The sequence below is a fragment of the Myotis lucifugus genome, unplaced genomic scaffold (genome assembly GCF_000147115.1).
Source record: "Myotis lucifugus unplaced genomic scaffold, Myoluc2.0 scaffold_151, whole genome shotgun sequence".
Taxonomy (NCBI): Eukaryota; Metazoa; Chordata; class Mammalia; order Chiroptera; family Vespertilionidae; genus Myotis; species Myotis lucifugus.
In genome coordinates this window covers 949,437-976,091 of record NW_005871199.1, presented here as the reverse complement: position 1 = coordinate 976,091, position 26,655 = coordinate 949,437, and the positions used below count along the sequence as shown (strand labels likewise).

The 26,655-nt window shown below is 50.5% G+C and overlaps 3 protein-coding genes across 16 annotated transcripts in view; all 3 read right to left on the bottom strand.

The window, feature by feature from the left end:
* Window positions 1–392: 392 nt before the first annotated feature.
* On the bottom strand, window positions 393–2,877 carry LOC102422699 (protein S100-A16-like). 6 transcript variants are annotated; one of them, XM_014461209.2, is made up of 3 exons: window positions 2,853–2,877; window positions 1,226–1,401; window positions 393–1,082 (listed from the first exon to the last, which is right to left on the bottom strand). In XM_014461209.2, the coding sequence occupies exons 2-3, from the start codon at window positions 1,376–1,378 to the stop codon at window positions 924–926; spliced, it is 312 nt and encodes a 103-aa protein (XP_014316695.1). In that variant the 5' UTR covers window positions 1,379–1,401; window positions 2,853–2,877; the 3' UTR covers window positions 393–923. The 6 variants fall into 6 exon arrangements, with proteins under 6 accessions (XP_014316695.1, XP_014316694.2, XP_006095219.2 ...); XM_014461208.2 differs by lacking the exon at window positions 2,853–2,877 and adding an exon at window positions 2,168–2,709; XM_006095157.3 differs by lacking the exon at window positions 2,853–2,877 and adding an exon at window positions 2,288–2,709.
* A 6,606-nt stretch (window positions 2,878–9,483) lies between these two features.
* LOC102421903 (protein S100-A16) overlaps window positions 9,484–26,655 on the bottom strand; it is a 21,508-nt gene continuing 4,336 nt past the window's right edge. For 2 of the 8 annotated variants that reach the window (XM_014461199.2, XM_023759197.1), the window contains 2 exons: window positions 10,317–10,492; window positions 9,485–10,173 (listed from right to left, as the gene is read on the bottom strand). In XM_014461199.2, the coding sequence (XP_014316685.1) occupies window positions 10,015–10,173; window positions 10,317–10,469 (312 nt within the window). In that variant the 5' untranslated portion in view covers window positions 10,470–10,492 and the 3' untranslated portion in view covers window positions 9,485–10,014. Of the gene's footprint in view, window positions 10,174–10,316; window positions 10,493–10,805; window positions 11,127–11,158; window positions 11,827–26,561; window positions 26,647–26,655 lie in introns of those variants that run through there. The other 6 variants (XM_014461205.2, XM_006095156.3, XM_014461203.2 and 3 more) reach the window with 6 other exon arrangements.
* The window catches only part of S100A16 (S100 calcium binding protein A16), a 6,546-nt gene continuing 4,340 nt past the window's right edge, over window positions 24,450–26,655 (bottom strand). For both annotated transcript variants that reach the window (XM_006095155.3, XM_006095154.3), the window contains exons 2-3: window positions 25,381–25,556; window positions 24,450–25,156 (exon numbers count right to left, since the gene is read on the bottom strand). In XM_006095155.3, the coding sequence (XP_006095217.1) occupies window positions 24,998–25,156; window positions 25,381–25,533 (312 nt within the window). In that variant the 5' untranslated portion in view covers window positions 25,534–25,556 and the 3' untranslated portion in view covers window positions 24,450–24,997. The remainder of the gene's footprint in view (window positions 25,157–25,380; window positions 25,557–26,655) is intronic.

Genomic DNA, 26,655 nt, shown 5'->3' with positions numbered 1-26,655 from the left:
CTCCTACACACGCCCAGACCAAAGCCAGGGATCGCACCTGCAACCCAGGCATGTGCCTTTGACCAGGAATCACTGGCCAGGATGTGGAAAGGTTTTTTTTTTTGTTTGTTTGTTTTTAAAATATATTTTTAATATATTTTATTGATTTTTTACAGAGAGGAAGGGAGAGGGATAGAGAGTTAGAAACATCAATGAGAGAGAAACATCAATCAGCTGCCTCCTACACAACTCCTACTGGGATGTGCCCGCAACCAAGGTACATGCCCTTGACCTGAATCGAACTTGGGACCCTTGAGTCTGCAGGCCGACGCTCTATCCAATGAGCCAAACCGATTAGGGCTGGAAAGGTTTTAATGAGCATCACAAAGGGACTGGGTGAGGGGGAAACAAAGGTCAAATCCAGCCTTTATTGCCATGCTTCAGGGGCTGAGGAGGAGGGAGAAGGCTCAACCCTGCTGATCTCTTCCCAGACCCAGAGGCAGCTAGCTGGAGGGCAGTCCCTGAAAGTCTTTCCCCAGCCCAGGGGCTGAGGGGAAGGGGAGATGTCTCTGGTGCTTATGCCAGGAGCAGGAAGACCTGGAGCAGCCAGCTGACCTCCAGAGGTCAAGAGAGACTCAGCATTAGGCAGGAACATCAGATGTTGGCAGGGTAGATGGACTGAGGAAACTCGGGTTACCCAAACAGCACTGGGGGCCTGGATGCCCAGCGTCTGCTGGCTCCAGGGACCGAGACCCTGAGGTAGGCACCCCCAGACTGGGATATGCTCACAAAGAGGCCCTGACATCCCCCCTCCCCCTGTTCAGCAATGATCAACAGAAGGTCTGGAGGGAGAAGTGAGGGCAGGGCCCGGGTGGGCAGGAGGCTGGGAAGAGCACGAGGGGCTGGGCATGGGGGCAGTGCCATGAGGGGACGGTGGGGGGTCTTTAGCTGCTGCTCTGCTGCTTCTGCTCGCACATGAGGTTGGCGATGGGGCTGGCGATGCCTCCTATCAAGGTCCAGTACTCGTCAAAGCTGACGCATCCATCCTGGTTGGCGTCCAGGTCCTGGATGAGCTTGTCAGCAGCCTTTCGGTTCCCCGTGTTCTGAGGAGGAACCTGGGTCAGCCATGCTGAGAGTGGCAGTCCCACAGAGCCCCCTAGGCAGAGGCCCCCGAACAGGGGCTGCACTGGGGAAGACAGGGCTTCGGGGGCTGGGGAGAGACAGGGCCCTTGCGTGGGGGCCTTACCGTCAGCATGTGGTTGAACTCCTGCTGAAGCATCTTTTGGAAGCTGTCCTTGCTGATCTTGTTCTTGGCCGGGCTGGGCTTAGACACATATTTGTAGAAGTTTTCCACCAGAACTACAACCGCCTTCTCCAGCTCTGTGTAGCAGTCCGCCATCACTGCCTCACTTCTCGAGGGGCCTGGGCACCATGAGAATCACAGATGAGAAGAACCCCCGACAGGCCACTTCTCCTCCCCTCCACACACCCTGGGCCCTGGGTCCTCTAAGCTGACAGGTCCTCCAGGGGGAGGCAGGAAAAGGGAGGCACAGGGGGGTAGCCCTGGAATGAGTACTATGTGGCTCTTCTAATCCAGGTGTTCCCCAGGTCAACTGCCCCAACAGGTTCTCCCAGCCCCAGGCCCTGGGCTTTTCAGAGTCCCAGTGAGAGGAAGAGGCTCCCCTGGAAAGAGAGTAAGTGCCCATCCCTCCACCGTCTGCACACCTGTCTCACCCAGGCCCTCTGCCCTGGGGGCAAACACAGCTAGGAGCGGCTAGGATGAGCCAAGATGGCTGGGACAGGAGCCATAGTCTCCTACCAAGACACCAAGATTGGCTGAGACCCCGACCCCAGGCAACAAAGCAGAGGCAAGGACCTAGGCCCTCCACAATCCATCCGGCCAGGCGCCAGGGAAGGGAGTCCAGACTCCCAGGCCATGGCCGCTGCTGGGAAAGGACAATGTCCGGATTCATTGAGTCAGACATTCTACAGACTCCCAGCCACACCCCGCTAGCCTAGCCTCCCTCATACCCACCCCCAAAATATGCAACAGGCCCCGAGGACCCTTCACCCGATTACCTAAAGAGGAGCCAGGCCGGGTATGCCCCAGCTGGAGGCAGAGCTGCCGCCAGCCTGCCAGCCAGAGGCCACACAGTCACCTCCTCACCCCGGGACAAAAGACACTCACATTCCCAGCGGATACAGCTCTCTGAGTAACAGGGTATAAAGGGACAGGTGGATCTAGTCTGAGATGCCGCCCATGCCCAGTGCCCCCAGAAGTGAACCCGGGCAATGAGCCTCCACTCACGCCCCCAAGCCCAGGAAGGAGCTGCAGCCACCCTGCCCATCAGATCCTGGTGAAGGAAGGGCCTGGGCATCCACAGTTCAAGTCCCTGCCCCTCCCACCTGCTCTCGAAGGCCGTCTTCCTCTGTGCCCACTGCCCTGCCCTCACTGCCTACTTAAAGCCTACTGGCACTGCCCCTCCCACGGGAAGCCTGCCCTGGCCCCCGCCCTCCATGCCCTCCTCCCCTGGCTCCTATAGATTCTCAGTTGGCATTGGCCTGGGCCCACTAACTGGTACAGCTGCAGCCTTTTCCTGGGTCTTGTAATCTCCCCAGACACCAGACATTCCTGGAAGCAAGGAGTGTGTTTCTGACACACAGCCATTGTGTATTCTGAACCACACAGAAGGACGAGGCTTTGGAGCCATTTTTTTAAAATCCTGGATAGACAACCTCACTGCTTTATGATTGAAAAAAAAATTATATATATATTATTGATCCCTTAGAGCAGCCGTGGGCAAACTATGCCCCGCGGGCCGGATCCGGCCCGTTTGAAATGAATAAAACTAAAAAGAAAAAAAAGACCGTACCCTTTTATGTAATGATGTTTACTTTGAATTTATATTAGTTCACACAAACACTCCATCCATGCTTTTGTTCCGGCCCTCCGGTCCACTTTAAGAACCCATTGTGGCCCTCGATTCATAAAGTTTGCCCACCCGCCATGACTGGTTTGGCTCAGTGGCTAGAGCATTGGCCTGCAGACTGAAAGGTCCCAGGTTCGATTCCGGTCAAGGGCATGTACCTTGGTTGCAGGCATATCCCCAGTGGGGAGTGTGCAGGAGGCAGTTGATCGATCTCTCTCATTGATGTTTCTAACTCTCTATCCCTCTCCCTTCCTCTCTTTAAAAAAATCAATAAAATATATTTAAAAAAAAAAAAAAAGTTTGCCCACCCCTGCCTTAGAGAGAGAGGAAGGGCAAGGGAGAGAGAGAAACATTGATGTGAGAGCCAGACATCTATCGGCTGCCTCACATCTTACCCTCCACCACTCCCCGCCCCCAAGGAGGGATCAAGCCTGAAAGACTGGGCATGTGCCCTGACCCGAAATCGAACCAGCAACCTTTCCATGCATGGACTACACCCAACCAACTGAGCCACACCAGCCAGGGCTTAAAGCTTTTTTATTTTTTAAAAAAATATATATTTTATTGATTTTTTACAGAGAGGAAGGGAGAGAGATAGAGAGTTAGAAACATCGATGAGAGAGAAACATCGATCAGCTGTCTCCTGCACATCTCCCACTGGGGATGTGCTCGCAACCCAGGTACATGCCCTCGGCCGGAATCGAACCTTGGACATCTCAGTCCGCAGGCCAACGCTCTATCCACTGAGACAAACCGGTTTCGGCTCAAAGCTTTTTTAATCTCTGCATCTCTTCGAGCCTGTATTGCCCGGCCCAGTGCTCTGTTCAAGGAAGATGTTCCCTAAATACCCTGCTTCCTTCCAGCCCTGATACCAGGTGTACAAAGGCCCCTGACCACTCTTCTAATGTCTGTTGGTTTCTGTTGTTGTTGTTTGCAAAGGTTTTTTGGGAGGTAGAATGAGACTGGACCAGGATGCAGGAAGGAAGGAAAGTTGAGAGAGAGAGAGAGCTCAGGCTGGGGCATCTCTGACCAGGAATCCTTCCCTTATCTGCCCTGGTCCGTTATCTATCTTCCTGAGTCGGGTGATTTAAGCTATTTACCCTCTGGTTTGGGAGGAGAAATGCAAACCACTTACTCTTACGTGTCCTTAGTTTAGGGAAGATAAGATTTACAATGTGGCTGTAAACTGCTATTTAACCATCTGTCTTAGTTTCCCTATTCTGCGTGTCCCGAATTTTTCTAACTTTTGACTGTCCTATAACAGAAGGTAGATGAAGATGAAGAAGATGATAAGTTGGTTCTAGACAACTTTTTTTCTTGTCTATAAAGCATTTACCTACCCTGTACACAACTCATTCCTTTTAAAGAAAAAAACTGAAATCAAAGGCTGTGTAAGATTTGTTTTTGGTTGTTTTGTTTACTAGAGGCCTGGTGCACAAATTTGTGCATGAGTGGGGTCCAGCCAGCCCACCCTGATCAGGGCGATGGGGAGCTGGGTGGCTGGAGGGAGGGGCTGCTGGTGGTTGGCTGGCCCCGCCCCCTGGTCCAACTCCCGGTCGAACTCCCGGTCTAGGGGACAATTTGCACATAGCTTTTTATTATATAGGATATTTTTTTTAAAGATTTGTTTTTAAACTAACTATACAGTGTCTTTTTCTGTGTGTACAATTAACACACTACCAAATGTCTTTTTTTAATGCTTTTTGTTTTATAATCCTCACTGATGATATGTGTCTTTATTTATTTTAGAGAGAGACAAAGGGAGAGAGAAAAACATTGATCGGCTGCCTCTAACGGGAAATCGAACCTAGACCTAGGTATGTGCCCTGACTGGGAATTGAACCCAGGACCCTTCGATGCACAGTTGGACAAAGCTCCAACCAACTGAGCCACGTTGGCAGGGCCCAATGTGTGTTTGGATAGGCCTGTCCTGGTGGTATTTCCAATAGCCACTAACTTTGCCTGGTACAGTATGGGGGTTGTAAATTGGCATGGAAGTTTAAAGCAGGTTCTTGGTGCACAGCACAAATTAGTTACATGTGGGGATGGTAATGTTTTCATCTTCAGTTGTCTCTGATGCAGCTTTTATGAAACAATTGTTGTTCTCTTAACTGAATACCACTCTCTAATTGCAAAAAAACAAAAAAGTTGCAGCCATTTTGTTAACATTCTAAATGCTGCTAAGCAATACAATTTTTATTAGTAAAAAATAAAAACTGTTCAGTAGTATAAACCTACACAAAAGAAGATATATAAAAATAAAACAGACGCAGATGGTCTTTCTGGGAAAGTTTACCAAATCAAGAGGGGTAGGGAGGGCATGCAGGGCATCTTATACGTATTTCCAGAAATTAAAAAAGGAGGAAATACTGCCCAATTTATGTTTTGTGGCAGGTGTCAAATATCATTTGGAGTAAAGGCTGCTGCTAGTTGTCTCCTTACCACTTCTCCCCTTATCTCTCATAGCCAAACAGACTCTGTATAGTTTAAAAACAAACTTACTTTTAAATTCAAATAAAGGCCATGCTCCCCAGCCCTTTGTGCAAATAGGTGTAGCCATATGTTTAACCTCTGACCAAAATAAGCAGAAAGATAAGCAGGTAAGTGACTTGTAATTCTGCCCATAACGGCAGAGAACAGGCCACTTCTTCACCTTGCTGCTTGGAAAATGGATGAAACGTTTGGACTATACAAACTGGGGATGGCTGAGCAGAACCACCTACCAAACCAGGCCTAAGCCACCTCCTTCCAGATAGTATTTGACCAAGAAATAAACTCCTTCATTCAAACCACTGCTCTATTTGGTATGTGTTACACACAGCCAAATCTGTGTACTAAGTAGATCACCTTAGATCCTGTTAACCTCAAAATAAAAGGCCAAAGGGAGAGGCAACAAGCATTTATCTGAGATCCAAAAGAATAGCTGTTCAAGAATCATTGATTCGGGCAGAAACTCAAATGGTGTTTAGCTTAGAAGGTGATGACAAGGGGTATTTATGAGAACGGGGAATGAATGGATCATCTGCAGAAGGAGCATCACAGCCACCAAGCTTCGGTGGCCTCTGGGCATGTAAAGGGCACTCTTGGCCCTTCATCGTTATTGGGGCTAAGACACAGACAAGCGCCTCTGCCCTTGGGGCAGTCCACACAGAGTTCATAAAAGACGGATCGGGTCACTGTCAGGGTGTCCTGGGCTAAGTCAAGTCACGTCACCTCTGACAGCTCCACCTGTAAAAGGTGGATCGTGATTCTTGTTTCACGGGGCTGTCAGCAGGACCAAATGAGACTTGAATGAGAACGTGTTTTTAAAACGTTTAACATTGGACAAGCAGAAAGGATTGCTCAGGTTTCAAAAGGAAGTTACTAAAAATCTAAATGGAAAGAAAAACCAAAATGCACAGGAAGGACAAAAGCTGACAGGGGCCCTAACTGGTTTGGCTCAGTGGATAGAGCGTCGGCCTGCAGACTGAAGGGTCCCAGGTTCGATTCCAGTCAAGGGCATGTACCTTGGTTGCGGGCACATCCCCAGTAAGGGGTGTGCTGGAGGCAGCTGATTGATGTTTCTCTCTCATCGATGTTTCTTACTCTCTATCCCTCTCCCTTCCTCTCTGTAAAAATCAATAAAATATATTATAAAAAAAAAAAAAAAGCTGACACGGGTAGTTTTGGTTTTCTTACCCTAATGTGACAAAATAAGCCAGGTTCTCACCCTAGAGAATGGCAAGTCTGACTACAGAGGGGTTTGGCAGGCGCAATGTATTGGGCACCCACCACCTCAGATCCAAGTGGTTTAAATACTAGGCCAGGCCAGGGAAAGACCAGGCAGAGGGGCCCTGCTCAATAGCACTGTGGGACTTGCTTCTGACCCTCCCTCCCCCACTCTGCTCAGGCCTTGCTCAGGCTGTCTAGTCCCTGAACTTGAGGGTAAGACAGAAAGGCTTGCCCTTCTCTGGCCCTACCACTCCCCAGGGAGGCCTCAGCTGAGTGCCTGCTTCTGCAGTGACAGCTTTTGTCCCTCTGGGGCCTATCTGGCTCCGTGCCTGAGGCCAAAGCGCTGACTGCGGTTTAGATTCTCTGACCTCCACTAACATTCAGTGTCCTCCCCAGCACTCTAGGTTGGAGCTTAAATCTTCTAGAAACAGGCCTCTAGCTGGGGTCACGTGCCTTCTCATTTCCTGCCAGCTGTTCTAAAGTCTTGGACGGATGGAAGCGCTGAACTCCAGGCATGTACCAGAGCACTGAAGGGAGCATAGCCCCTTCTTTCAAGGAAGCAGGAGCTGGGTCCTGAGGGACAGGGCTGGGGTTGGCCCACCCGACACCCCACCACCGCCACCACCCTCTTCTGAGACATTCAGTGTGGAGGACTGGAACGTGAGGAGCCCGTCATCAGAAAGGAGGCAGGAAGGGCCCCTGGTATTTCCCGTGCATCCCTCACACCTTGGCTTTGAGAAGCTGCCTCCTCCACCACACCAAGGCCTGGGCCCCTGGCTATCCTCTGTCCTATTCTCCAAGACTCCTTTCTCTCCCCTATGTGATCTGCTCACCTCAGGCTTCCATTCTAGTTCAGCTCATTCCCCTCCAAAGCTTCCCCAGGTAGCCCCCCTCTCTCCCAACACCCCTATTGCTGTCTGGAGCAATAGTCTGTCTTCAGGGGGTTTGCTCTGAGCTTCCTGAAGGAATTAGGGGGTTGGGGGGGTGGTATGTACTGACTCACATATATTTTAAGTTGACAGCTAAGATTTTTTGTCACAAGTTTGAATCTTTGCAGAGTGTATAAATTCTGGAATGCTTCAAGTATTGTGTCTTTTTAAATAAACTGAGTCTTTTAAATTCGTGCTTGATGAAATCTAAACATCACAATGGTGTAATGCTCTCCATTACCCATTTAAATATATTCATATTTTCCCGGCCGGCCGGCATGGCTCACTAATTGAGCACGGACCTATGAACCAGGGTTTGATTCCTGATCAGGGCACATGCCCAGGTTATGGGCTCTATCCCCAGTGCGGGGCGTGCAGGAGGCAGCCAATCAATGATGCGTTCTCATCATCTCTCTCTCTCTCTCTCTCTCTCTCTCTCTCTCTCTCTCTCTCTCCATCTCTGAAATCAATAAAAAAATATATTTTTAAAATAAATAAATAATCTGTTGATGAGCATTCAGATACTCAGTGGAACTAAGGGCCATGGCCCCTCGCTCACAGAACTGCAATAAGGACTACGTGGGACATACTGTCAGTCTGGCTAGGAGGCCCAGTGGTGACATGTGGCCTTTGGACCTTCATGGAGCTGGAAGGAACTGCTGGTCCAGGGCTGACAGCTGAAGTATGGTAGCAACCATCTCAGGTAGACACCATAGTTTAACTTTAACCCTGCTGTTTGGCTTCTGTACTTATTTGCTTTGTTTAACAATAGAAAAGTTATTTTGATTTTCTGAATTATATGAATCATCCCATTCGATCGAATACCCTATTGATTGTACTGTGACTATCCCATTGGTTGTGGTCATACTGGTCTTAGAAAGCACATTTTCCTTTACCTGGGAAGGACAGCCAATTATCCCAAGGTCAGAGGGCTCTAGTTAACGTGTTTCTGTCAATTCAGTGATACGGAGACCCCAAACTGTAATTTAGATAACATGCTGTTTCTGCTTCTGTAAACTGCTTTTTTGCAAATCAGGTTCCTCATTTCAAACCCTGGGATGTAATCAATACCTTTGTGACCTTTGCCTATATAAGTCTGGTGTTGTGGCCATCTTATCGCTATGAGATTTGGGGAATGGCCCCTCAGAGTCCCGGATTGCAATAAATGTGACTCTTTAATTCCATTTCTTGAGGCGTCCTTCTGTGATTCACGGAAGGTGAATGTACATGGGGGTACATTACAACACAGCACCCACAGGGATCTAGGACTTCTACTTCTTTCTAAGGTTCCAAAGAGTGGAAAGGTGTTTGGTGGTGTGTGTGTGTGTGTGTGTGTGTGTTTTGTTTTTTGTTGTGTTTTGTTTTGGGGTGGGGGGGTGTTGTTTTTGTTTTTTTGTTAATCCTCGCCCAAGGATATTCTTTCCATTGATTTTCAGAGAGTGGAAAAGAGGGGGGAGAGGAAGAAAGGAGGGAGGATGGAGAGAGAGAGAGAGAGAGAGAGAGAGAGAGAGAGATGTTCATGAGAGAGAGACATATCAATTGGTTGCCTCCTACACACGCCCAGACCAAAGCCAGGGATCGCACCTGCAACCCAGGCATGTGCCTTTGACCAGGAATCACTGGCCAGGATGTGGAAAGGTTTTTTTGTTTGTTTTTAAAATATATTTTTTAATATATTTTATTGATTTTTTACAGAGAGGAAGGGAGAGGGATAGAGAGTTAGAAACATCGATGAGAGAGAAACATCGATCAGCTGCCTCCTGCACATCCCCTAACCCGGGATGTGCCCGCAACCAAGGTACATGCCCTTGACCTGAATCGAACCTGGGACCCTTGAGTCCGCAGGCTGACGCTCTATCCACTGAGCCAAACCGATTAGGGCTGGAAAGGTTTTAATGAGCATCACAAAGGGACTGGGTGAGGGGGAAACAAAGGTCAAATCCAGCCTTTATTGCCATGCTTCAGGGGCTGAGGAGGAGGGAGAAGGCTCAACCCTGCTGATCTCTTCCCAGACCCAGAGGCAGCTAGCTGGAGGGCAGTCCCTGAAAGTCTTTCCCCAGCCCAGGGGCTGAGGGGAAGGGGAGATGTCTCTGGTGCTTATGCCAGGAGCAGGAAGACCTGGAGCAGCGAGCTGACCTCCAGAGGTCAAGAGAGACCCAGAATTAGGCAGGAACATCAGATGTTGGCAGGGTAGATGGACTGAGGAAACTCGGGTTACCCAAACAGCACTGGGGGCCTGGATGCCCAGCGTCTGCTGGCTCCAGGTACTGAGACCCTGAGGTAGGCACCCCCAGACTGGGATATGCTCACAAAGAGGCCCTGACATCCCCCCTCCCCCTGTTCAGCAATGATCAACAGAAGGTCTGGAGGGAGAAGTGAGGGCAGGGCCTGGGTGGGCAGGAGGCTGGGAAGAGCACGAGGGGCTGGGCATGGGGGCAGTGCCATGAGGGGACGGTGGGGGGTCTTTAGCTGCTGCTCTGCTGCTTCTGCTCGCACATGAGGTTGGCGATGGGGCTGGCGATGCCTCCTATCAAGGTCCAGTACTCGTCAAAGCTGACGCATCCATCCTGGTTGGCGTCCAGGTCCTGGATGACCTTGTCAGCAGCCTTTCGGTTCCCCGTGTTCTGAGGAGGAACCTGGGTCAGCCATGCTGAGAGTGGCAGTCCCACAGAGCCCCCTAGGCAGAGGCCCCCGAACAGGGGCTGCAATGGGGAAGACAGGGCTTCGGGGGCTGGGGAGAGACAGGGCCCTTGCATGGGGGCCTTACCGTCAGCATGTGGTTGAGCTCCTGCTGAAGCATCTTTTGGAAGCTGTCCTTGCTGATCTTGTTCTTGGCCGGGCTGGGCTTAGACACATATTTGTAGAAGTTTTCCACCAGAACTACAACCGCCTTCTCCAGCTCTGTGTAGCAGTCCGCCATCACTGCCTCACTTCTCGAGGGGCCTGGGCACCATGAGAATCACAGATGAGAAGAACCCCCGACAGGCCACTTCTCCTCCCCCACACACACCCTGGGCCCTGGGTCCTCTAAGCTGACAGGTCCTCCAGGGGGAGGCAGGAAAAGGGAGGCACAGGGGGGTAGCCCTGGAATGAGTACTATGTGGCTCTTCTAATCCAGGTGTTCCCCAGGTCAACTGCCCCAACAGGTTCTCCCAGCCCTTCCCCAGCCCAGGCCCTGGGCTTTTCAGAGTCCCAGTGAGAGGAAGAGGCTCCCGTGGGAAGAGAGTAAGTGCCCATCCCTCCACCGTCTGCACACCTGTCTCACCCAGGCCCTCTGCCCTGGGGGCAAACACAGCGAGGAGCGGCTAGGATGAGCCAAGATGGCTGGGACAGGAGCCATAGTCTCTACCAAGACACCAAGATTGGCTGAGACCCCAGCCCCAGGCAACAAAGCAGAGGCAAGGACCTAGGCCCTCCGCAATCCATCCGGCCAGGCGCCAGGGAAGGGAGTCCAGACTCCCAGGCCATGGCCGCTGCTGGGAAAGGACAATGTCCGGATTCATTGAGTCAGACATTCTACAGACTCCCAGCCACACCCCGCTAGCCTAGCCTCCCTCATACCCACCCCCAAAATATGCAACAGGCCCCGAGGACCCTTCACCCGATTACCTAAAGAGGAGCCAGGCCGAGTGTGCCCCAGCTGGAGGCAGAGCTGCCGCCAGCCTGCCAGCCAGAGGCCACACAGTCACCTCCTCACCCCGGGACAAAAGACACTCACATTCCCAGCGAATACAGCTCTCTGAATAACAGGGTATAAAGGGACAGGTGGATCTAGTCTGAGATGCCGCCCATGCCCAGTGCCCCCAGAAGTGAACCCGGGCAATGAGCCTCCACTCACGCCCCCAAGCCCAGGAAGGAGCTGCAGCCACCCTGCCCATCAGATCCTGGTGAAGGAAGGGCCTGGGCATCCACAGTTCAAGTCCCTGCCCCTCCCACCTGCTCTCGAAGGCCGTCTTCCTCTGTGCCCACTGCCCTGCCCTCACTGCCTACTTAAAGCCTACTGGCACTGCCCCTCCCACGGGAAGCCTGCCCTGGCCCCCGCCCTCCATGCCCTCCTCCCCTGGCTCCTATAGATTCTCAGTTGGCATTGGCCTGGGCCCACTAACTGGTACAGCTGCAGCCTTTTCCTGGGTCTTGTAATCTCCCCAGACACCAGACATTCCTGGAAGCAAGGAGTGTGTTTCTGACACACAGCCATTGTGTATTCTGAACCACACAGAAGGACGAGGCTTTGGGGCCATTTTTTTAAAATCCTGGATAGACAACCTCACTGCTTTATGATTAAAAAAAAAAAAATTATATATATATTATTGATCCCTTAGAGCAGCCGTGGGCAAACTATGCCCCGCGGGCCGGATCCGGCCCGTTTGAAATGAATAAAACTAAAAAGAAAAAAAAGACCGTACCCTTTTATGTAATGATGTTTACTTTGAATTTATATTAGTTCACACAAACACTCCATCCATGCTTTTGTTCCGGCCCTCCGGTCCACTTTAAGAACCCATTGTGGCCCTCGATTCATAAAGTTTGCCCACCCGCCATGACTGGTTTGGCTCAGTGGCTAGAGCATTGGCCTGCAGACTGAAAGGTCCCAGGTTCGATTCCGGTCAAGGGCATGTACCTTGGTTGCAGGCATATCCCCAGTGGGGAGTGTGCAGGAGGCAGTTGATCGATCTCTCTCATTGATGTTTCTAACTCTCTATCCCTCTCCCTTCCTCTCTTTAAAAAAATCAATAAAATATATTTTAAAAAAAAAAAAAAGTTTGCCCACCCCTGCCTTAGAGAGAGAGGAAGGGCAAGGGAGAGAGAGAAACATTGATGTGAGAGCCAGACATCTATCGGCTGCCTCACATCTTACCCTCCACCCCTCCCCGCCCCCAAGGAGGGATCAAGCCTGAAAGACTGGGCATGTGCCCTGACCCGAAATCGAACCAGCAACCTTTCCATGCATGGACTACACCCAACCAACTGAGCCACACCAGCCAGGGCTTAAAGCTTTTTTATTTTTTTAAAAAAATATATTTTATTGATTTTTTACAGAGAGGAAGGGAGAGAGATAGAGAGTTAGAAACATCGATGAGAGAGAAACATCGATCAGCTGTCTCCTGCACATCTCCCACTGGGGATGTGCTCGCAACCCAGGTACATGCCCTCGGCCGGAATCGAACCTTGGACATCTCAGTCCGCAGGCCAACGCTCTATCCACTGAGACAAACCGGTTTCGGCTCAAAGCTTTTTTAATCTCTGCATCTCTTCTAGCCTGTATTGCCCGGCCCAGTGCTTTGTTCAAGGAAGATGTTCCCTAAATACCCTGCTTCCTTCCAGCCCTGATACCAGGTGTACAAAGGCCCCTGACCACTCTTCTAATGTCTGTTGGTTTCTGTTGTTGTTGTTTGCAAAGGTTTTTTGGGAGGTAGAATGAGACTGGACCAGGATGCGGGAAGGAAGGAAAGTTGAGAGAGAGAGAGAGCTCAGGCTGGGGCATCTCTGACCAGGAATCCTTCCCTTATCTGCCCTGGTCCGTTATCTATCTTCCTGAGTCGGGTGATTTAAGCTATTTACCCTCTGGTTTGGGAGGAGAAATGCAAACCACTTACTCTTACGTGTCCTTAGTTTAGGGAAGATAAGATTTACAATGTGGCTGTAAACTGCTATTTAACCATCTGTCTTAGTTTCCCTATTCTGCGTGTCCCGAATTTTTCTAACTTTTGACTGTCCTATAACAGAAGGTAGATGAAGATGAAGAAGATGATAAGTTGGTTCTAGACAACTTTTTTTCTTGTCTATAAAGCATTTACCTACCCTGTACACAACTCATTCCTTTTAAAGAAAAAAACTGAAATCAAAGGCTGTGTAAGATTTGTTTTTGGTTGTTTTGTTTACTAGAGGCCTGGTGCACAAATTTGTGCATGAGTGGGGTCCAGCCAGCCCACCCTGATCAGGGCGATGGGGAGCTGGGTGGCTGGAGGGAGGGGCTGCTGGTGGTTGGCTGGCCCCGCCCCCTGGTCCAACTCCCGGTCGAACTCCTGGTCTAGGGGACAATTTGCACATAGCTTTTTATTATATAGGATATTTTTTTAAAAGATTTGTTTTTAAACTAACTATACAGTGTCTTTTTCTGTGTGTACAATTAACACACTACCAAATGTCTTTTTTTAATGCTTTTTGTTTTATAATCCTCACTGATGATATGTGTCTTTATTTATTTTAGAGAGAGACGAAGGGAGAGAGAAAAACATTGATCGGCTGCCTCTAACGGGAAATCGAACCTAGACCTAGGTATGTGCCCTGACTGGGAATTGAACCCAGGACCCTTCGATGCACAGTTGGACAAAGCTCCAACCAACTGAGCCACGTTGGCAGGGCCCAATGTGTGTTTGGATAGGCCTGTCCTGGTGGTATTTCCAATAGCCACTAACTTTGCCTGCTACAGTATGGGGGTTGTAAATTGGCATGGAAGTTTAAAGCAGGTTCTTGGTGCACAGCACAAATTAGTTACATGTGGGGATGGTAATGTTTTCATCTTCAGTTGTCTCTGATGCAGCTTTTATGAAACAATTGTTGTTCTCTTAACTGAATACCACTCTCTAATTGCAAAAAAACAAAAAAGTTGCAGCCATTTTGTTAACATTCTAAATGCTGCTAAGCAATACAATTTTTATTAGTAAAAAATAAAAACTGTTCAGTAGTATAAACCTACACAAAAGAAGATATATAAAAATAAAACAGACGCAGATGGTCTTTCTGGGAAAGTTTACCAAATCAAGAGGGGTAGGGAGGGCATGCAGGGCATCTTATACGTATTTCCAGAAATTAAAAAAGGAGGAAATACTGCCCAATTTATGTTTTGTGGCAGGTGTCAAATATCATTTGGAGTAAAGGCTGCTGCTAGTTGTCTCCTTACCACTTCTCCCCTTATCTCTCATAGCCAAACAGACTCTGTATAGTTTAAAAACAAACTTACTTTTAAATTCAAATAAAGGCCATGCTCCCCAGCCCTTTGTGCAAATAGGTGTAGCCACATGATTAACCTCTGACCAAAATAAGCAGAAAGATAAGCAGGTAAGTGACTTGTAATTCTGCCCATAACGGCAGAGAACAGGCCACTTCTTCACCTTGCTGCTTGGAAAATGGATGAAATGTTTGGACTATACAAACTGGGGATGGCTGAGCAGAACCACCTACCAAACCAGGCCTAAGCCACCTACTTCCAGATAGTATTTGACCAAGAAATAAACTCCTTCATTCAAACCACTGCTCTATTTGGTATGTGTTACACACAGCCAAATCTGTGTACTAAGTAGATCACCTTAGATCCTGTTAACCTCAAAATAAAAGGCCAAAGGGAGAGGCAACAAGCATTTATCTGAGATCCAAAAGAATAGCTGTTCAAGAATCATTGATTCGGGCAGAAACTCAAATGGTGTTTAGCTTAGAAGGTGATGACAAGGGGTATTTATGAGAACGGGGAATGAATGGATCATCTGCAGCAGGAGCATCACAGCCACCAAGCTTCGGTGGCCTCTGGGCATGTAAAGGGCACTCTTGGCCCTTCATCGTTATGGGGGCTAAGACACAGACAAGCGCCTCTGCCCTTGGGGCAGTCCACACAGAGTTCATAAAAGACGGATCGGGTCACCGTCACGGTGTCCTGGACTAAGTCAAGTCACGTCACCTCTGACAGCTTCACCTGTAAAAGGTGGGTCGTGATTCTTGTTTCACGGGGCTGTCAGCAGGACCAAATGAGACTTGAATGAGAATGTGTTTTTAAAACGTTTAACATTGGACAAGCAGAAAGGATTGCTCAGGTTTCAAAAGGAAGTTACTAAAAATCTAAATGGAAAGAAAAACCAAAATGCACAGGAAGGTCAAAAGCTGACAGGGGCCCTAACTGGTTTGGCTCAGTGGATAGAGCGTCGGCCTGCGGACTGAAGGGTCCCAGGTTCGATTCCAGTCAAGGGCATGTACCTTGGTTGCGGGCACATCCCCAGTAAGGGGTGTGCTGGAGGCAGCTGATCAATGTTTCTCTTTCATCGATGTTTCTAACTCTCTACCCCTCTCCCTTCCTCTCTGTAAAAATCAATAAAATATACTTAAGAAAAAAAAAAAGCTGACACGGGTAGTTTTGGTTTTCTTACCCTAATGTGACAAAATAAGCCAGGTTCTCACCCTAGAGAATGGCAAGTCTGACTACAGAGGGGTTTGGCAGGCGCAATGTATTGGGCACCCACCACCTCAGATCCAAGTGGTTTAAATACTAGGCCAGGCCAGGGAAAGACCCGGGCAGAGGGGCCCTGCTCAATAGTACTGTGGGACTTGCTTCTGACCCTCCCTCCCCTCCTCTGCTCAGGCCTTGCTCAGGCTGTCTAGTCCCTGAACTTGAGGGTAAGACAGGAAGGCTTGCCCTTCTCTGGCCCTACCACTCCCCAGGGAGGCCTCAGCTGAGTGTCTGCTTCTGCAGTGACAGCTTTTGTCCCTCTGGGGCCTATCTGGCTCCGTGCCTGAAGCCAAAGCGCTGACTGCGGTTTAGATTCTCTGACCTCCACTAACGTTCAGTGTCCTCCACAGCACTCTAGGTTGGAGCTTAAATCTTCTAGAAACATGCCTCTAGCTGGGGTCACGTGCCTTCTCATTTCCTGCCAGCTGTTCTAAAGTCTTGGACGGATGGAAGCGCTGAACTCCAGGCATGTACCAGAGCACTGAAGGGAGCATAGCCCCTTCTTTCAAGGAAGCAGGAGCTGGGTCCTGAGGGACAGGGCTGGGGTTGGCCCACCCGACACCCCACCACCGCCACCACCCTCTTCTGAGACATTCAGTGTGGAGGACTGGAACGTGAGGAGCCCGTCATCAGAAAGGAGGCAGGAAGGGCCCCTGGTATTTCCCGTGCATCCCTCACACCTTGGCTTTGAGAAGCTGCCTCCTCCACCACACCAAGGCCTGGGCCCCTGACTATCCTCTGTCCTATTCTCCAAGACTCCTTTCTCTCCCCTATGTGATCTGCTCACCTCAGGCTTCCATTCTAGTTCAGCTCATCCCGCCTCCAAAGCTTCCCCAGGTAGCCCCCCTCTCTCCCCAACACCCCTATTGCTCTCTAAAGCAATAGTCTGTCTTCAGGGGGTTTGCTCTGAGCTTCCTGAAGGAATTAGGGGGTTTGGGGGGGGGTGGTATGTGCTGACTCACATATATTTTAAGTTGACAGCTAAGATTTTTTGTCACAAGTTTGAATCTTTGCAGAGTGTATAAATTCTGGAATGCTTTAAGAATTGTCACTTTTTAAATAAAACTTTGAGTCTTTTAAATTCGTGCTTGATGAAATCTAAACATCACAATGGTGTATTGCTCTCCATTTGCTGTAAACCAATTCCAGTATGTCATAATTTCAAGAGTTTCATCAAAAGGTTGATGAGACTTGGGGACTCAACAGGGTTGAGTCACACATGTAGTCACCTGTTGGGAATGGCTAAAGGCATTTCACCAAACCTGAATAGTAAACTGATTGTGGCTGCCAGACAGTTAAAGGGCATCTTAATCTACATGTTATTGCCTCCTACTGGCCAAACACCTGAACAGCAGTAGGCTATTCCCCAGACTGACAATGCCTCTGTACCCTCTGAAACCTTACCCTTTGAAGTGTATTATCTCCACCTTGCCTTAGGACAAATTGTGTTAATAAAAGCAAGGGTCCTAGACTAGGAGACAGTCTTCAGTTCCTTTAACTGAAGGTCCTCTGACCCTCAATGCCTTTCAAAATTATATCTCGTCTCCGGACTCTTTATTAGTCTCTGGATTCCTATGTCATCTGCGCACAGCCCCTTTTCCAGATTCCTGAACCCTTCTTGATGCTGGGACATGAACCCCGGCATAAATGGATGCCCCAAGTGGGGCAAGAGCGACAACAATATCCATTATCCATTTAAATATATTCATATTTTCCCGGCCGGCCGGCATGGCTCAGTAATTGAGCGCCCACCTATGAACCAGGGTTTGATTCCTGGTCAGGGCACATGCCCAGGTTATATGGGCTCTATCCCCAGTGCGGGGCGTGCAGGAGGCAGCCAATCAATGATGCGTTCTCATCATCTCTCTGTCTCTCTCTCTCTCTCTCTCTCTCTCTCTCTCTCTGTCTCTCTTCATCTCTGAAATCAATAAAAAAATATATTTTTAAAATAAATAAATAATCTGTTGATGAGCATTCAGATACTCAGTGCAACTAAGGGCCATGGCCCCTCGCTCACAGAACTGCAATAAGGACTACGTGGGACATACTGTCTGAGTCTGGCTAGGAAGGCCCAGTTGGTGACATGTGGTCTTTGGACCTTCATGGAGCTGGAAGTGTTATGGATTCAATCAGCGAGATAGACCACCGACTCAGAATTTAAATTTAGGAGCCTTTATTAAGCTGGCCAGCTGACTACAGGGCGTCCCACCCCCTCTGGGAGCCTCGCAGCTTGTAGTGCAGACCAAGTGTCCCCGCAAGGCTTTTATTTGGGAGAACTACAAAGCATTAACTGGCAGGGTAAAAGTTCAGTAGGAAAACAGGGTCACACCTGGCTGGAGCATATCATAACACTTTGTTTTTCTAAGACAATCTAGTAATTTTTCTCTGCCACGGTCCCTGACCCTAACACAATCAGTAACCTTTCCATGCCTCAGTCTCTTCCCCCAGCACATTCCCTACTGGTCTTATGCCCGAATCAAATCTTTGATTCAGCACCCTCCTCTACGATATGAAATTGAGGAGGCATTTGGCAATGTAGGGGCTGAATAGTAGCCCGAGGAGGAGCAGAACGACTGGTCCTGCCAAGGAGGAGAGCAGGGTAGTTGTTGAGCCACCCGGGAAGAGTACAACATTAGATGGTGAAGAATTGGCCAGGGTCTCGGCCACTGACATAGTCTTAGTCCCCACGTCTTTCCCCTCCCCATTGGTCAGTCCACCAGGCGAGAGGCATGAGGAGGACGGGGTTACAATTTCTAGTTCCTTTTTCCTGCGCCTTTGATGGCAGTTGGAGTGCTCAGCACCACCTGGTAGGGTCCATCCCATCTAGGTCCCAGGCTGCCAGGGTCATGGCGCTTCACCCAGACGAGATCACCGGGAGAGAAGGCAGGCTGCGTTGGACTGGTTCTCGGTGCGTCCTCCTCCCCTACGGCTCTCACCACCCAATATGGTAAGGCTGTGCCAATGTGGTGCTGCTCTGCAAAGCCTGTAAGGACTTAAGCAAATTTCGGGTAGACAGCCGGGCAATTTCTTCCTCCCTTAGGCGGGGAAGAAGAGGTGGCGGCCTGCCAAACATAATTTCAAAAGGGGTGAGTCCTTTTATGTACGGGGTGCACCTAGCTCTGAGGAGGGCAAAAGGAAGGAGACTTACCCAGTTTTCGCCAGTCTCTAATTTTAACTTAGTTAATGTTTCCTTTAAGGTCCGATTCATCCTCTCTACCTGTCCAGAACTCTGTGGTCTATAAACACAATGCAATTTCCAAGTAACCCTCAGGGCCTTAACTATGGATTGTGTAACTTTGGCGATAAACGCTAGGCCATTGTCAAACTCCATGTATAGCGGTAGGCCAAACCGGGGGACAATTTCAGTGAGGAGTTTCCTAACTACTACCTGTGCTGTCTCTGCCTTGGTTGGGTATGCCTCAGGCCAGCCAGAGAAGGTATCAATGAAAACCAGCAGGTACTTATACCCTCCTTGTCCTCCTGGTATCTCGGTGAAGTCCACTTCCCAGTGTTCTCCGGGGTTCTGACCTCGGAATCGCTGTCCCGGCGCGGCCACAAGAGGGGGTCCTTGGTTTACCCGGGCACACACTTGGCACCTTCTGGCCAAGTCTTGGGATATTTTCTGGAGCCCTGGGATGTAAAATTCTCTTCCCAGATCAACTGAAGGACTTATATGCATGCATATAAGCATAACCAATGGACATAAGACACTGGGGGGTAGGGGAGGCCAGGGGATTGTCAAGGGTGGTGGGGGGGAAAGGAGACATAAAAAATAAATAAATAAATAAATAAATAAATAAATAAAATTCTCTTCCCAGTAGTTCTGATAGCTTCATTCCCCCCAGGTGGGTACTCTGGTGGGTCTGGGAAGCGATGGTCCGCCCCAGGGCTTCTGGCACTATAGGCCTCCCATCCAGCAGAATTAGCCATCCAGCCTCTCCTTCCCAGACCCTTAGTTTCTCAGCTAGCCTCTGCTCCTCTGGCAGATGAGTAGGCTTCTCTGGGAGCCTTTGTGCTGGCAGGGCTATGAGCACTTCTAGGGGTCCTACTGGTCTTTTAGCCACTTCCTTGGCCCCTATATGGCTGCCAGGAGGTTGTGTATCTCAGGAGCATTTTTCCTTTTCTCCTGATGTCAGGAGACCTCTTTAAGGTGACTCCCGTGTCCTCCTGTAAGTGCAGTGTGAGGAGATATATCCCTGCATTCCCTGGGTAGGTCTGGCAGGGCGATTGCAGGGGCGCTCACCAGGGCTTCTTTCTAATCCTGGCAGATTGTAGATTTCCCCTGGCTCCTCATCATGTCACTACTGCCACCCCCGCATACCGGGTACCTTCCTCTATGAAGCTGCTCCTGTACGTGTAGAGGGTCTCATCCGGATTCTGCAAGGGCTGGTCCACAAGGTCCTTGCAGAGGGAAGTGAGGGTAGTCAGTGTCTCCTCGCAGTCATGCAAAGGGGCCTCTGCCTCTTCGTCAGGGAGGAGTGTGGCAGGGTTCAAGGCAGCTGTTTTCAGGAAGCTGAAATGTTCACTCTTTTTTTCCTTTCCCCACTAGAGGGCCTGAGTGAGTGCTATGAGTTCTACAAGAAAGTCCACCTTTTGGTCCCCCACTGTCAGGGTTATCCTGGGCTCTTGGGGGCCAGCTGAGCCCTGACAACCCTGATCCACCTCCTCCACCAGCACAGGAGGGAGTAGGTTCCCCCACACGTTCAGGGCACTCCCTTTTCCAATGTCCTTCCTTTTTGCAAAATGCACACTGATTTTTCCCAAGCCGGGGTTGGACTCCTTTTCTCCCCAGAGGCTTTTCTTTGCCCTTGTTGTCTCTCCGGCCCCTTGGGCCTTTTTCCTTGCTTATGGCCAGGAGGACCTTTGCCATCCGGGTGTTTAAACCTGCTGTCGGGTCCTCCCGATTGTTAAAAACCTTCTGGGCCACCTCAACCAACTCAGAGATTGATTTCCCCTTAAAGCCCTCTAACTTCCGTAATTTTTTTTTTAATATCTTGGGCCGACTGGGAAACAAATGCAACATTGACAGCCCTCCGATTTTCTGGGGCATCAGGGTTAGGCCCCTGGACTGTCTCTGTCACTTTAGAGAGGTTTGTGGGTCTCTGAGCAGCAGCTCGGATGCCCCCCAATAAAGTCTGGCGATACCAATCGATCGAGAGCCTCCTTTCCCCTGTCACTAGAGGGGTTCCAGTCGGGTCTCCTGGAGGGAAACACAGCCTCTAATCTGTCTTGGTCAGATGTAGGCTGTCTATCCGGACCCAGAACAAGTTTCCTCCCTTCCGCCCTGACTCTCTCTCTCTCTGTCTCCATACGGTGTCCCTTGCCTAGTGTGAGGAGGAGAGAATGGAGCCGGGTCCTGGACTGGTGTTTCTGGACTAAAGGAAACCGGCTGTAGAGGAGGCAGGGGTTCCGGATCAGGGTCTTGAGCCACCGTGGGACCGGTGGGTGGAGGAGCATACAGGGGAGGCCTGACCTGGGGAGTGCCTCCTCACTTGGACCTTGGAGAACAGGGGGAGTTTTGCCCTTCTGGGCCGAAGCCAAGAGGACTGTCTGTCTCTGTCCCAATTTCTTTTCCTTATTCTGACAACTCTTTAACTACCTTGGTTTTTCAGTCAAAATATCGACCCACACTTGAATATAGGGAATTTGGTTGGGGTGACCCGGCCGGCCGTAGACAACATGGTGAACCCAATAAGCAGTGGTTAAATCATAAGTCCCTGCGTCCGTCCATCCCACCTTGAAAGTGGGCCACTCCCATTCACAGAATTTCTGCAAATCAAGAGCATTAACATTATAACCTTGAAATCTACCCCAGAACTTTAATTTAATACAGTAAATTTACAACCTAGGTAAGAGCAACTGATAGACAGAAATCTTTAGTAGCTAAGTGGGCTGATTCCCCTTTAATAGTGAGCATAAGACTCTGAGAAAAATAATTCTCACAGCTGCAAGAGACTTTTGCAGACTATCACGGGTCCAGCCCAAACGTTCAGCCAAGCGTATCAACAGAAAAGCAGAATAAATCAAAGTAGCTTTCACTTCACACAGACCAGTTAATGAGCAGCCAAGGCAGACAAACACCCGTACTTACACTCTCTTAGTAGACTAGCCCAGGCTGGAGCTGTATCCAGTCCCCCTTCTCGATAGTAAATTGGCTAGTCCCACACAAACAAACAGCTGTTTACTCATAATTCCTCAATCGAATCACTTTTTTTCTTTCAATATGCAATTGAGAACAGTGGGTTTACTTTGTCCCAACCCCATGATGATTGGTGGCGAGAGACAGACAAGGGAGGGGGTGACCTGTTTTCACAGATCCTCATGTAGATGCCCGCCTGGCCACGTCCCTTGGGAGCTTAGATTCGTCTTAGCAAAGGTGCACCCGTATAAACCCCGGGCCTGGTCACCTCCACGTGGGGGTGAGTCACCGTTATGCCATATGATGAATCGCGGAACTGCAGGTTGGGGCCCACTCGGACTCCGTAACCGAAGTCGTGGAGCCACACAAAGGAGAGGAGAGGGCAGGCCCCCTCCCTCGACACTCACACACTTTCACCAGACATTCACTCAGAGTTTAAACAATCCACCCAATTCCTAACTAATTTCCAATTCCTGAGGGAGCTCTATAGCTTCCCGGGAGGTGATCAAGCTCCCCTTCCACTCACTCGGAGTGGGCCTGACTGATAGGGGGTCGACAAAGATGACTGACCCTAACCCATTTTGACAAAGACAAAGACAACAAAGAACAAAGACAAAACAAACCAGACAAATGCTACCTAAGGTTGCCCGGAACCTGCAGCTTGCTCCTTGAAGTCCTGAAAATTTTTCAAAAAACATTGCAACAGGGTGCACACAGAAGCAGACAACTTTTTGACAACAAACACCAAGACAAACAAACACCAGACAGACAAACCCGGTGCAGCCTAAAGCTGCACGAACCAGGGACCCCGGCCACCGTCCTGGCCGAGGGTCAGGACCAGGAGTACCGCTGCATCCAGCCCTCCGAATAGGTCCTTCCATGGGACGTCCCAATTCTAGATTAACGACCGGTCTTCCTTACCTCTCTCGAGAGTCCAGGTGGCTCGGTTTCCGAATCAAAAGTTTTGGGTGGAGTCTCCTCTGCTTCCCTGGGACCCGGGACGGAGACTGGAGGCCTCCTTGGTAGTCATTCCCCACAGGTGTGGGGTATCTCACTGCGTGCCCGGCGATAAATGGGGGAGAGCCTCCTGCCTTAAATAGGGGTCCCTCTCACCCCTGCCAGGGGAGAGCCTCCTGCCCTAAATAAGGGGTCCCTCTCACCCCTGCCAGGGATCTCGCTGGGGCCTCCAAATGTTATGGGTTCACTCAGTGAGATAGACCACCAACTCAGAATTTAAATTTAGGAGCCTTTATTAAGCTGGCCAGCTGACTACAGCGCGTCCCTCCCCCTCTGGGAGCCTCGCAGCTTATAGTGCAGACCAAGGGTCCTGCAAGGCTTTTATTTGAGAGAACTACAAAGCATTAACTGGCAGGGTAAAAGTTCAGTAGGAAAACAGGGTCACACCTGGCTGGAGCATATCATAACACTTTGTTTCTTAAGACAATTAGTAATCTTTCCATTTCACGGTCCCTCCCCCAGCACATTATCACTATGAGATTTGGGGAATGGCCCCTCAGAGTCCCGGATTGCAATAAATGTGACTCTTTAATTCGATTTCTTGAGGCATCCTTCTGTGATTCACGGAACGTGAATGTACATGGGGGTACATTACAACACAGCACCCACGGGGATCTAGGACTTCTACTTCTTTCTAAGGTTCTTGTTAGGTTAGGTGGCTCAGGAGGCGGCATAGGAAATAAAGAGAGTCCAGTGAATCAGAAAAAGAAAAGGAAAAGGTTTATTTCTGCGTCCCCGGGAGACCCACATACCCCCAAAGACAGGGTATGTGGATTCATGCCAAGGGGGGCAGGCGTTTTTTTATACTGCGGTTGGATGAGGGGCAGGGACATGAGCTGAGGTATTCAGCTGAGGAAGTTTCAGCTGCAGGGGGTCAGCAAGGTATTCAGGAAGGAGTCAGTATCTGTGTGGGGGTTGTGGAGAAGCCAGTATCTGTGTCTGGCATGCTGATCTGTTAGAAATGCCAGGGGGAGTCCATTATCTCGTCACACGTCTGCATGTATCCAATCCTGGGCTCTCTCCGACCTAACAGTTCCAAAGAGTGGAAAGGTGTTTGGTGATGGTGATGTGTGTGTGTGTGTGAGTGTGTGTGTGTGTGTGTGCGTGTGGGCGCGTGCGTGCGCGCACACACATGTGTATGCTTGTGTGTTTTGTTTTTTGTTGTGTTTTGTTTTGGGGGGTTTTTTGTGTGTTTTTTTTTTTTCTTAATCCTTGCCCAAGGATATTTTTTCCATTGATTTTCAGAGAGTGGAAAAGAGAGGGGAGAGGAAGAAAGGAGGGAGGAGGGAAAGAGAGGAAAGGAGGGGGGAGAGGAAGAAAGAGGGGTGGATGGAGAGAGAGAGAGAGAGAGAGAGAGAGAGAGAGAGAGAGAATGTTCATGAGAGAGCTATATATCAATTGGTTGCCTCCTGCACACGCCCTGACCAAAGCCAGGTATGGCACCTGCAACCCAGGTATGTGCCTTTGACCAGGAATCACTGGCCAGGATGTGGAAAGGTTTTAATGAGCATCACAAAGGGACTGGGTGAGGGGGAAACAAATGTCAAATCCAGCCTTTATTGCCATGCTTCAGGGGCTGAGGAGGAGGGAGAAGGCTCAACCCTGCTGATCTCTTCCCAGACCCAGAGGCAGCTAGCTGGAGGGCAGTCCCTGAAAGTCTTTCCCCAGCCCAGGGGCTGAGGGAAAGGGGAGATGTCTCTGGTGCTTATGCCAGGAGCGGGAAGACCTGGAGCAGCGAGCTGACCTCCAGAGGTCAAGAGAGACTCAGCATTAGGCGGGAACATCAGATGTTGGTAGGGTAGATGGACTGAGGAAACTCGGGTTACCCAAACGGCACTGGGGGCCTGGATGCCCAGCGTCTGCTGGCTCCAGGGACCGAGACCCTGAGGTAGGCACCCCCAGACTGAGATATGCTCACAAAGAGGCCCTGACATCACCCCCTCCCCCTGTTCAGCAATGATCAACAGAAGGTCTGGAGGGAGAAGTGAGGGCAGGGCCTGGGTGGGCAGGAGGCTGGGAAGAGCACGAGGGGCTGGGCATGGGGGCAGTGCCATGAGGGGACGGTGGGGGGTCTTTAGCTGCTGCTCTGCTGCTCCTGCTCGCGGATGAGGTTGGCGATGGGGCTGGTGATGCCTCCTATCAAGGTCCAGTACTCGTCAAAGCTGATGCGTCCATCGTGGTTGGCGTCCAGGTTCTGGATGAGCTTGTCAGCAGCCTTTCGGTTCCCCGTGTCCTGGGGAGGAACCTGGGTCAGCCATGCTGAGAGTGGCAGTCCCACAGAACCCCCTAGGCAGAGGCCCCGGATCTGGCCCAGGCCTGGGTACCCCAAGAGGACAGAGGCCTGGGCGGGGTCAAGACCCTGGTTTGTGGGGTAACTCTGAAAGAACAGGGGCTGCAATGGGGAAGACAGGGCTTCGGGGGCTGGGGAGAGACAGGGCCCTTGTGTGGGGGCCTTACCGTCAGCATGTGGTTGAGCTCATGCTGAAGCATCTTTCGGAAGCTGCTCTTGCTGATCTTGTTCTTGACCAGGCTGTACTTAGACACGTATTTGTAGAAGTTTTCCACCAGAACTACAACCGCCTTCTCCAGCTCTGTGTAGCAGTCCGCCATCACTGCCTCACTCCTCGAGGGGCCTGGGCACCATGAGAATCACAGATGAGAAGAGCCCCCGACAGGCCACTCCTCCTCCCCCACACACACCCTGGGCCCTGGGTCCTCTAAGCTGACAGGTCCGCCAGGGGGAGGCAGGAAAAGGGAGGCACAGGGGGGTAGCCCTGGAATGAGTACTATGTGGCTCTTCTAATCCAGGTGTTCCCCAGCTCAACTGCCCCAACAGGTTCTCCCAGCCCTTCCCCAGCCCCAGGCCCTGGGCTTGTCAGAGTCCCAGTGAGAGCAAGAGGCTCCCGTGGGAAGAGAGTAAGTGCCCATCCCTCCACCGTCTGCACACCTGTCTCACCCAGGCCCTCTGCCCTGGGGGCAAACACAGCTAGGAGCAGCTAGGATGAGCCAAGATGGCTGGGACAGGAGCCATAGTCCCCTACCAAGACACCAAGATTGGCTGAGACCCCGGCTCCAGGCAACAAAGCAGAGGCAAGGACCTAGGCCAGCCGTGGGCAAACTACGGCCCTCGGGCCGGATTCGGCCCGTTTGAAATGAATAAAACTAAAAAAAAGAAAGACCGTACCCTTTTATGTAATGATGTTTACTTTGAATTTATATTAGTTCACACAAACACTCCATCCATGCTTTTGTTCCGGCCCTCCGGTCCAGTTTAAGAACCCATTGTGGCCCTCGAGTCAAAAAGTTTGCCCACCCCTGACTTAGGCCCTCCGCAATCCATCCGGCCAGGCGCCAGGGAAGGGAGTCCAGACTCCCAGGCCATGGCCGCTGCTGGGAAAGGACAATGTCCGGATTCATTGAGTCAGACATTCTGCAGACTCCCAGCCACTCCCCGCTAGCCTAGCCTCCCTCAGACCCACCCCAAAATCCGCAACAGGCCCGAGGACCCTTCCCCGGATTACCTACAGAGGAGCCAGGCCAGGTCTGCCCCAGCTGGAGACAGAGCTGCCGCCAGCCAGCCAGCCAGCCAGCCAGAGGCCACACAGTCACCTCCTCACCCCAGGACAAAAGACACTCACATTCCCAGCGGATACAGCTCTCTGAATAACAGGATATGAAGGGACTTGCGCCGATCTACTCTGAGTCGCCGCCCATGCCCAGTGCCCCCCCAAG